The sequence below is a fragment of the Pinus tabuliformis genome, chromosome 2_1 (assembly GCF_031772625.1).
Source record: "Pinus tabuliformis cultivar Carrire ecotype Pingquan chromosome 2_1, CPIR1, whole genome shotgun sequence".
NCBI classification, from domain to species: domain Eukaryota; kingdom Viridiplantae; phylum Streptophyta; class Pinopsida; order Pinales; family Pinaceae; genus Pinus; species Pinus tabuliformis.
This window is the reverse complement of record NC_142299.1, coordinates 716,332,638-716,344,354: the sequence shown is the minus strand read 5'-3', so window position 1 is coordinate 716,344,354 and position 11,717 is coordinate 716,332,638. Positions and strand designations below refer to the sequence as shown.

At 33.1% G+C, this 11,717-nt stretch overlaps 1 protein-coding gene across 1 annotated transcript; it reads right to left on the bottom strand.

Moving 5' to 3' along the window:
* Positions 1 to 7,824: 7,824 nt before the first annotated feature.
* LOC149202598 (nuclear transcription factor Y subunit B-3-like) lies at positions 7,825 to 8,136 on the bottom strand. The gene has a single exon (XM_089401635.1). The coding sequence runs from the start codon at positions 8,134 to 8,136 to the stop codon at positions 7,825 to 7,827; it is 312 nt and encodes a 103-aa protein (XP_089257761.1).
* Between the last annotated feature and the right edge of the window lie 3,581 nt (positions 8,137 to 11,717).

The window sequence follows — 11,717 nt, the reverse complement described above, 5'->3', positions numbered from 1 at the left end:
ATGAGAATTAAACAGTTGTGTTACATATTTCTTTGGAAAGGGTTTTTAGTGAGATGCTTTCCCTGGGAAAACATTGTGTTGATATGTGTGATTGATGCTTCTATGTACGCCTGTGAATGTTTCTGCTTTTGTAAATTGATGATCAACATAGAGGAGGTTATGTATTATGCATGTTCCGCTTATAAGTGTATAATCAGGATAATCTTTGTTGAATATGTGTTTATTATTCAAAATTTCTACATGGTATCGGAGCTACTTGATTTGTAGAAGAGATTTTTATAGGATATCAAGTGAGGATTGATCATCGGATCTATTATTCAGAAAGTGTTTACATTTTATTTCTTCAGGCAGAGTCTGTAATCGAGCCAGGTAGCCTCTGGATTCATCCTTCTTTTGGAAGGTGAGATATCCGGTGAATGCCCATACAATCGATCTCTGTACAAGAAATACTTTGTTCTCACGAATTTTAGATCGGAAGCGGTTGAGTTTTGAGCTGGTGGAATTCGAATTTAATTCCAAAGCAGGAACGAAACTCAGAAACATTCAGTGTGAGAATGGAGATAGTATGCCCGAGTATCTCACGAAGTTCACCCAATGCCGGGATGAGCTGGGAAGTGTGGGGGTAACTGTCGGATGAGGACATGGTGAGTCTAGCACTCCTTGGCCTTCCTAAGAGTCGGCATAGCTACTAGGACTCGGTGAATGGAAGGGAGAAATTGCCAAATTGGGAACGACTATGGTTGGATTTGATGCAGGAGGAGATTAGACGGAGCACCATAGATAGTTCTTCATCCATGCAGGATGAGGAGAACTGTGCCTTAGCGAGTAAGGCGAAGAAGGGGAAGGAGAAGGTTTCTCTTTTCGAATCCAGTTCTTCCAATGATGGGAAGAAGGTTGACAAGGTGAAGGTGAGATGCTTTTGTTGTCATGAGTTGGGTCATTATGATACTAATTACCCAAAGAAGAAGTCCAAGAACGGATCCGGGGAAGGATCTGAAGGTGAGGCACTTGCTTCACAGTTTGAGTTGGACTTCACATTCTTCGCATGCATGGTTTCATCCATGGTGGGAAGTGGTTGGTTTCTTGACAGTGGAGCTTCTTTCCACATGACTGGTGACAAGAGTTTGTTTAGTACTTTGGAGGAGAAAGATCTCCAGATACTCATAGCGATGGGTAATGATGAGAAGTATAGTGTCTCAGGTGTAAGCACGGTTATTTTTCAGAGGGAGCATGGAGCTCGCCTTACCATGACCGATGTCAAGTATGTACCAGGACTGAAGAGAAACTTGGTGTCGATCGCGATGCTGGAAGACAGAGGCTATGGTGTAGTCTTCAGTAAGGGAAAGGTTTTCCTTAGACACATCATCACTAGTCAGGTGAAGCAGATTGGTTCACAGGTCAAGAACCTGTATGCTCTTGAGGTTCAAGATGCATGCAAAGTCTTGAGCAGCGAGGCAATTGATGGAGACTTGGTGGTTGAGAGGGAAGGTATGTTACCTTTCAACATGCAGAGCCAGAAGAAGTCTCAGACGATTGTGGAGGAGCCACGATTAGTGCAACAACTTCAGGAGGTTGTGGAGGAGCCACAATAAGGGAAGCTGAGAGGAGATCGAGTAGAGACATCTACTCATGCAGAGACCTCCAGTAGGGGGAAACTTCGAGCCAGGTGGACTAAGGGATTGCATGCAGCCATACCTCTAGGTAGGAGGTGGGGTGATGTGGATTGATCGTCCCAAGGAGGAGGGGCATGATCCTTGAGGTACCCAACCTCTTGGATGAGACCTTGCTATGGAAGCCCCGATGTGTAGTAGTAGGAACTGACTGATTGGGTAGAGACAAATGCAGATGGAGCGACAGAGAAAGCGACAGTGCAGGGAATCCCAGGACAGCGCATAGCTAGCAGGCTGCAACAATGCGAGAGGCACAAGTGTTTTGCACAGTGCTAGGTGGCACAGAGAGGTGTGCAATGGTGCGAGATGCATGGAGATGTTGCAGTAGTGCAGATGTCAGAGAGGGAGCATTTGTCAGCAGCAGGTAGAGCTTCAGCATCAGAGGGTGTTTCTAGCCCAACAGGGAGGTTAGTTGAGAGGTGTAGTGCGGATGCAATGCTGGGAGATAGAACTAGCAGCAGCACAGATGCAGTTAGAGATCAAAGTGATAGAGGCTAGAGCAGTCAGATACTGAAGAGCACAGAGATGCAGAGTTTTCAGTCGACAGAGGCAATAGTAGTCAGAGACTTTGATGACAGAGCAAGTGGACCGGCCATATGTGTTGCATGGAGAACATTCTAGAGTTTCAGGATCGGGTTTGAGAGGAAGCCTTTCTTGTTGAGAGGGAGTGTTGAAAAGTGTGCAACAAGAAATGCTTGTTGAGAATGCAACAAGATGATGGAGCTTAGTGAAAAGAGTCGCCTTCACTAAGTGGGCCCGCAGGCAAATTATGGCGCAAGTTCTATTTTTGGATCCCAGCAGGGATGATCACAACAGGAGTGACCACAGCAGGGATGATCACAGCAGGAGTGATCACAACATGAGTGATCATAGTAGGAGTGATCAAAGTCTATTTTTAGACTCGCTGTCAAAAATAGAAAAGTCAAATATTATTCTCATAATAATATTTGGACTATAAACTTGATCTTATTCTCTTGGAGCAATTCAGTTTGAGCTACAGATGTGGCACATGCAACTGTCAGAAGGAAGTACGCTTTCTTTGTGGGTCAGTTGAGTTTTTGCATGCATGACTTCAGTTAGAACTCAATCAGTTGAGTTTGGTGGAGTTGATTGTAGAGTTGATGGAGTTGTGTTCAGTTTGACTTAGTTAAAATAGTTGTAATTAGTCTAACTGCAAATAGACTAATGATGAGTTGTTAAACTAATTATTAACTCATAATGCAACTATAGAATACATCAGTTAACTCAGTTGCATGTCAGTGCATGTTCAGTTCAGCAGGGACAGGTGTTAGAGGATCAGATTGCTATCAGTTGTGACTATTGTTGTGCATGATGATTTGCACAATCAAAGGGATTGAGTATGCCAATGAATTGGCCAATACCAAGTATTATAGCCTCTACTCACGTCTTTCCCAGTGTGAGTGATTCTTTGGAGGTTAAATACGAGTTTGGTAAACCATTCTCGTTCATTCTTGAGCAGGTATTGAGCTGTGGAGGCAGGCAAGCAGCGGGGGAGATTTGGAGATCAGATCTGAGCTGTATTGTGTGTAGCATGTGGAGATAGTACTGAGTACTTGTGAGGAGTATTGTACTATGTATTGTTACATGATTCAATAACTATAATACACAGATAATTGGGGTTTTTAGCGAGATGCTTTCCCCGGGAAAATATTGTGTTGATATGTGTGATTGATGCTTCTATGTACGCCTGTGAATGTTTCTGCTTCTGTAAATTGATGATCAACTTAGAGGAGGTTATGTATTATGCATGTTCCGCTTATAAGTGTATAATCAGGATAATCTCTGTTGAATATGTGTTTATTATTCAAAATTTCTACAAATCTAGCTTATCGCAGCAAGACCAAGCATATTGATGTAAGGTATCATTTTCTGAGACATGTGATCGATGTTGGAAAAGTAGCTCTTAAGAAGGTCCATACACAGGAAAATTGTTCAGACATATTTACGAAGCCAATTACATTAGAGAAGCTGCGATGGTGTTTAGCTTCTCTTGGCTTGCAGAAATGATGATGAATGGGCATGGGCAAGGGATTAGGAAAATTGTTGTCAAGGTGGAGTTTGTTGGAATTTGACAACTAATTGTAAATATGTGTAAAATTTGTATTTACTGCCCAGTTGGTTTTATAACGAAACAACAGTTATTCAATGGAGGAGGCTCCTATAAAATGATGAACGCCCGAACTATTGTTATAAGGAAAATCATTATTGATTTAATAGAAAATCCAATCCCTTGCCCCGTGGATATTTCCTTAACACCCTGTCAAGGTTTTACCACGTAAAACATTGTGTTTTACTTGTGTAATTGATTGTTGGTTTCCATTCAGTTTTTCATTTCTTTCTTTCTTTATCAACTACTCCAACCAACATTCTTTGGGGCCCTCCTTGTTTTCAATGGTATATACAATGCCATTTTGTCTCCTGGTTGCTTTGGGGCTGCAAGTGGGAATTTGAAGTATTTGGCTATCTACCTCGATCCATGGGTGACCAGTTTCTCAGAGGTTTGTGGTAGTGCAGTTAAGAGACATCATTGGGCTCTAGGGCGTATTCTTCAGCTGTCTTAGGTGGATGAGTAGGAGATGTCTGTCGGGTTTTCTTTTGTTGGGGTTCGAAGCTGAGTTCCCTAGTTGCTTCTCAATGTCTAGGTAGTTGTTTATAGATGTCATTGGTGGTGTGACTTATTTGGAGATATTTTTAGGCAACGAGGACATGCCAAGTGAGGCGGGGCACCCTATGGTCATCAAGTGGGTCGTGGAGGCCAAGTGGATGAAGGGAGAGTGATGGGGGTGTTGAGGAAGCTTTTAAGGGCTATTGGCCGACAAGCGAGTTCCCTCACTAGGTGATGTGGTTGTGCCTCCATCTTTGGCATCTCTAGAAATGCAGCTTTGGAATGCTACTGCACTCCTGGTAGAACTGGGGCAACAGAGGAACAAAGATAGGAACAATGTGCTCATGTTTATGAATGACTTACAACACAATCCATGAGAAATTATGGACAGGTTGGCGTCAATCAGACAGAACCAAAGATGAACCATTGAGCGGTTGATTCAGCTTGAGGGATGGATTGAACACTTGGAGTTTCATGTTCACGAGGATCCTAGACCCTCAAACATCCTTGGTGCTAGCCAGACAGTGGCATCTCCTCATAATCCTTGATGGTAGTGGGTTTCATTTGTATTATGATTGTGTTTTTTAGTCGAGAGACTCATTCCACAGCCCAGTATGATGTGTAACTTTGTCCGTCTTTGTCCGTCCATCATCAACGTTGAAAATTTTCACATGTTGACCAAAATAAAAAAATTTAAAAATCTAAAAATAAAAAAAATAAAATAAAAAATAACCATACAAAATATTTAAATAGTGTATCCTCAAAAAAATATTTGCACGTGAAGAAATTGGATCCCTCTTGACTCATATTTGATCCGTATTTAAGATGGATCTATGTTGGTGGCTACTCTATGCATTTTGTTTCTTGTCATAGTGTAAATTCTGGTATTTTGTTAGTAGCTTTTATATATCTCTCTTGACTAACAAATTTGACTGGAGTGAGGTCGAGAGAGAAGTGGAAACCAAGCAAATGTATTGTATTGTTTTGAAAAATTAATAGAAATCCGTCCATTATCAATGTTGAAATTTTTCACCAAAATAAAAAATTTAAAAATCTAAAAATAAAAAAAATAATCATACAAAATCTTTAAATAATGTTGACTCAAAAAAATATTTTCACGTGAAGAAATTGAATCCCTCTTGGCTCATATTTGATCCGTATTTAAGATGGATCTATGCTGGTGGGTACTCCATGCATTTTGTTTCTTGTCATAGTGTAAATTCTGGTATTTTGCTAGTAGCTTTTATATATCTCTCGACTAACAAATTTGACAAGAAAAAAAATGGAAACCAAGCAAATTTATTGTATTGTTTTCAAAAAATTAATAGAAATTAATCAATACACAATTTTTTTTAAATCTCATAACATTTATCAAGATTCAGATAGAAATAAGTAATATTATTATTATGAATCACAAACACTGAAATTACAAATTTTCTAAGTTAGAAAAATAAAAAATTCACAACCAATTAATTTTCCATTATCATAATAATGAATATATATCAAACTTATACCAGGTGCAAACTGTCCACTGATGCATTAAGACCCTCCTTGTCACGCTCCCAATTCTTTTTTCATTAATTGGCCTACGTGCAGCATCGGTTAAATACTTAACACTCATCATCTTTAACCATTAATATTAATGTGCTAAAACCATTAATATAACATTCAACATTCATCCGCAGAAAGACAACAATCATATATAATAATAATCTTTTATTATAATTTGCAAGTTTACAATATCACCGGGAGCCAAATACTTGTCCGAACGACTGTGTCCGGGCTTTAAATATGAGAGATTTTGAAGAATTTTCTAAATATTTTCATGTATGATTTTTTTAATCAAGGTTATTTTTTTAACTAAAGTATAATATAATTATAGATTTTGGAAATCTCTTAAATATTATAGAAGTTAAATAATCAATTTCACTATCAAATTTTCAAAATATCTTGAAATTAGAAACACATAAAAATCTTATTCTTTAATAATAAAAGGCATTGTCTAAACAAGTTATGTTTTTGAGTTTTTCGCTGTAAACTAGTGAAAATATTTTTGGTCAAAAATTATTTTATGTTGTTTAAAATGGGTTTTTGACTATATATATGGATTCAACACCCTGAAAAATCCCTTAAACACTTGGATTGTGGAGAATTTACAACTCAAACTTGTGATTCCTAACACTCTCTTCCAGATTCTAGAAAATTAAACCAAAAAATATGTTGAACCCTTCAAAATATAAAATAAATAAACTACAACCCAAAAAAAATTCTGTATAAAAAATAATAAAATAAACACTCATTCAAAAGAAAACATCTTACCCACCCATATGACTTAAATTAATTAAATAAAAATATTGAAATAAGTTTAAACTAATTAAAATATTTTTATAAAATATTGAAATAAGTTTAAGTTAATTAGAATACTTTCATAAAATTCTAACTTATAATTAGTAAAATCAAGAAGAAAGGTCAAAGCAACACAAACTTAATAGGGAAAAATCAAAGCAACACAAACTTAATAGGTAAAAGTGCCTACAATAAATTGTATTTCAAAGCAACACAAACTTAATAGGTAAAAATGCATGCAATAAATTGTATGATAAATTGTGTAACTATTTTATCAATTCTTTTTCATGCAGATCTTTTCAACGTCTTTGCTTGCTAATTTTCTTTTTCACTTAACTATGGTATCTTTAAGCGCTCATACAACATTCAATAAAACATATTTATGGACATTTTGAAGTGTGTGTTTAACCATAGTCTTTACAGTTCTGCACTTCCGATGCACTACACATTTTTCTAAATACTTTCATGGTGCTCAGAGTTTATGTAGTTCTCGAACCTGAATTCAAAGGCCAAATAAATTTACCATAAATTTTTACTACCCAAATTTTTAGTGTCAAATTATTGTCTGTCACAAAATTATGTTTCATAGTTATCCTGAATTAAAAAAAAATCCTTTTATAAATATGAAATTGATGTTTCTCAACTTCCTCAAATCCACTGCATGAATTTAACAAAGAAATATGCCACTATGAACTTCCTCAAGTCCAGTGCATGAATTAAAAAAAAATCCTTATCAAGAAAAAAGAAATATAAAATGGATGTTTCTGAACTTTTTCAAATCGAGTGCAGTACATGAATTTAAGAGAGAAATATGAAATTGGTATTTCTTAATTCCCTCAGATCCGATACATGAATTAAGAAAAAAACCACATTATTAACCCAAAAAAATTATGAAATTGATTTTTCTCAACCTCCTCAAATCAATGCATGAATTTTAAAAAAATCCTCTTCCCATGACAGAAGAAAGAAATATAAAATTAATGAACACAGAAGGAAAAAATATAAAATTGATTCTGCTCAACTTGGTCAAGTACAACACATGAATTTAAAAAATTCCCCTTATAAATACATAAGAAAGAAAAACAAACTGGAATGAATTCATCGTATGTTTAACAAAATTCAAATCCCCTGTTTTTTTGTGTTTAAAGATGGAAAATCCAGTCTCAAGAATGTAGTTCAATCCTAGACATGGCTAAAAACTACGCCGGATTCACTTGGATAACCAGCCTGACCTTGTGAAGGGTCCACTTGTTTTCTCCCCTCCCATGCCCGGTATTTCTCTAAATACCGACGCAATGGAAATATGTAGTCTGTAAACCCTAAAAATTCTAATGCCCATAGCAAATCATCAACGTTCATAGTCTTACGCTGGTTTACCATGCACCTGTCACACGCCACCCAGGTAATAATGCTGATAAACTCCGTCACGCACTGCTGCACGGCCTCCTGGGCTTCTCTTGACTCCTTCTCATTCTCGCCCCTCCCTTTCCGCATTATTCTGCCCATAATGGCCAATGGAAAATACACCTCGTTGCTATGATTATTATCCTCGAGGGTGTTTTAGGTTGAGTGGGAATCGCTGTTATGTGCCATTGAAATTTAGAAATCTGACAAACCCTGAGAGCAAAGAGGAGGTCACTCAAAAAAACCACAAACACAGATATACTGAGAAAAGTTCATTCAAAAAACTACAAAACCACTGAGAATCAAAGGAATTTTATAGTCGTGAAACTAAAACAAAAACGTCACTCTCTTTTTTATAGAAAAAGAAAATAGAAAAAGACTAGAGTTATGTTCCACAAAAACGGCTACACTTAGAAAAGGTTACTTAAAAAACCACAAATACACTTAGACAACAGAAAAAAAAACTAGAGTTATGTTCCACAGAAACAGCTAAGATTAAAAACATCTAAAAAAAATATGGAACCACAAATACACTCAGAAAAGGTTACTTTAAAAACCACAAAAAAACTAAGGAATTTTATAATCCTGAAACTCAGACAAAAACACGTCAATCATCTCTTTTAATAGAAAATAGAAAAAGACTAGAGTTATGTCTCACAGAAACGGCTAAGATTAGAAATATCCAAAAATAATATCACTAATTAAGAAAACCCACAGTCCAAGTCCTCTAACAGTGCCATGAGTTCAACGAAATGTTTTTCAAAGAAAAAAATAAAACTTATAAATAGTTTATAAACTAAATTAAACAATTAATCTCCATAAAATTAGATTTCAGCTATTGATAAATAAATAATGTGGCTAATTATGAAAATATCATAAACATGTCCTCAAACAGTGTGATGAGTCCAAGAAAATGCTTTCCAAATATAAAAAAGCAGAATTCATAAACAATTTATAAACTAAATTAAACAATTAATTTCCATAAAATTAGATTTCAAGGCACTGATCAATTAAAATAAGATGAGATTACATGATTAAATTGTTTATATAATTTAATCTTAAGTTTATTTAATATTAATAATAATTTATATATATTTTAATTATAAATTTATATAATATTAATCATAAATCCTCATTTTTAATATATATATAGATAGATATATATATTAAAATTTATTTTTATATAAATTATTTATTTTTAACTATATTTATAAATTTTAAATATGTTTACATATTTAAAACTGTTCTATTTTTAATAATTTTAAATCAAATATTATAAAACTATATATTAAAAATCAATCAAAATTAAAATCTTATATTCGCCATAATTTGGAACTAAATAAATCAATATAATCCTATTTTCCAATTATTAAATTCATAGTTATCATCTTATTTATTTATTTATTTTATTTTTTAATATTAAAAAAATATCATTAAAATATAAAATTATTATTACTACTAAAAATTATAGAGTTTTACTATTAAATAAAATGTATCGTATAAATTAACACAAAAAACACTTATTAAAAAAGCATTTTAAAACAATGAAATAATGTAACCTATCCATATGCATTAAATCAATTAAATAAAATATTTAGGGGAATTTGGGTTTATTATAATATTTTTATAAAATTCTAATTTATGATAATTAAAACTAAAATTGCAAGTCAAACCAACACAAACAGGTAAAAATTTGTGCAAAAGATTGTATGTAAAAACATCATGATACCATCTAATCTTTTATCCTTTCAAGCTTTTATCTTTTCTTTTTTTCTTGGAGATATTTTCAACATCTTTACCGGCTGATTTTCTCTTTCACTTAACTATGGGATCTTTAAGCACTCCTACAACATTCAATAAAACATATTTATCCACATTCGTGTGAGTTTAACCATAGTCCTCTAGAGTTCTGCACTTCCAATGCATTACACATTTCTCTAAATACTTTCATGGTGCTCAAAGTTTATGTAGTTCTCAAACTTGAGTTCAAAGGCACTAGAATTTCTTGAAATAAATTTATATTGAATTTTTACTACCCAAAAATTTGATGTCAAATTATTGTCTATCACACAATTAATGTTTGGTAGTTGTCATTTTGCACTTCTTATTTTCTAGATCATTATTTTGTATTGCTTCACTTTTTACTATAAATACATTATTAATTTATTTTATTGTTTTTCCAAAGTATTATAGATATTATATAATTACACAGTTAAAAAAATAATGAATATATATATATATATAGAAAGCATTTTAGTTAACATCAGTGAATTGACATCTTATTATGTAGAGTTTTAAATCATTAAATATGCTTTATAGTATGAAATATTGTGGATTACATAATAATGACCCAATTAGAATTATCTTAATTACTTTATAACTAATTTAAAATTAACCTAACATTTTCATATTTTATATGAATTGTGATAATTACTCATCCCTCAATGTTTAATTAGGAGCACAACATGCACCCCTTATAATCTAAATTTATATCTAGACTCACACCAATGTACTTTCAAACCAAGAGTAAACATGTCTATGTAAGTCTTACTTCTATTTTTGCAATTTTTCATTGTGCCATTCCCCATATATTCCATTAGTGAGTGACTCCACCATCACAGTGTTACTATTTTCTCTTCTGAACAGTAGGGTCTTATCTTTTTTAGATGGAAATCTTGGGGTATGTGAATATTTCTTATCTTGAAAGTATTTGAGTATTGCATTATGAGGTTGTCAATGATGGACTTTTATAACAAATGTTAAAATAACACACAACAAAACATAAATAACAAAATTTTCAAAATAAAACTCTTTCCAAAGAAAAACCTTCCACTCTAAATGTGTCCTTGAGTGACTAACAATAGTTATAATACAGTTTCAAAGCAATACTCTTAATAAAAGGAACATGAAATGACTTCATTCTTTCTTTGTTTACAACATGTGCCACATCATCTATTAAAACGACACTAACTAATCATCCAATCCTTCAAAGATCAACAAATATCTTACTATAAAATCTTCCAAATAATTAAATAAATTTCATCATAAACAAATACCATAAACTTATAAACTATCAATAATAAATACATGAGTAATATAATCAAATTGAAAAAAATAATTCAAAATTTAAATACTACCAACAGTAACTCTGCATTTTATATGCCAAATATTCCTATAAAATAATTCAAAATACTTAATTCAATAACAATAATAAAAATACAAACATCCAATACACTAAACATATCTATTTATGTTTTGTAATTCACCATTATTCAGTTCCAGTTTACACTAATCACCATTAATTGGTTTTTAGTATCATATTCTTACCTCCACATACGACCTTCACCTAATTTGAATGGCATATTTACAAAATAAGGCATTTCTTCCTTAGTATTTAAGTTTTGAATTACAAGGTCTTTTTTCTAAATATTTAAGTTTTAATAATTTTTTTACTTATTTTATTTTTTAACTTCACGGTAATTCTAATTAGAATTCTTATGTGAAAAAAAATAGTGAGTTTAAATAATAATAATACATGATAATATTGAAAATTATTTTTTTACTCTTATATATTAATACAGAAATTTAATTATGAGTTTAGTTTGTTTGGTAATAATTTTAAAATTATTTAAAAATAACAATAAATTATAATATAAATGTCTTACATTTTT

What these genes read in the sequence shown, in the direction of transcription:
- LOC149202598 (XM_089401635.1), bottom strand. Translation starts at nt 8,136, where the DNA reads ATGCGGAAAGGGAGGGGCGAGAATGAGAAGGAGTCAAGAGAAGCCCAG.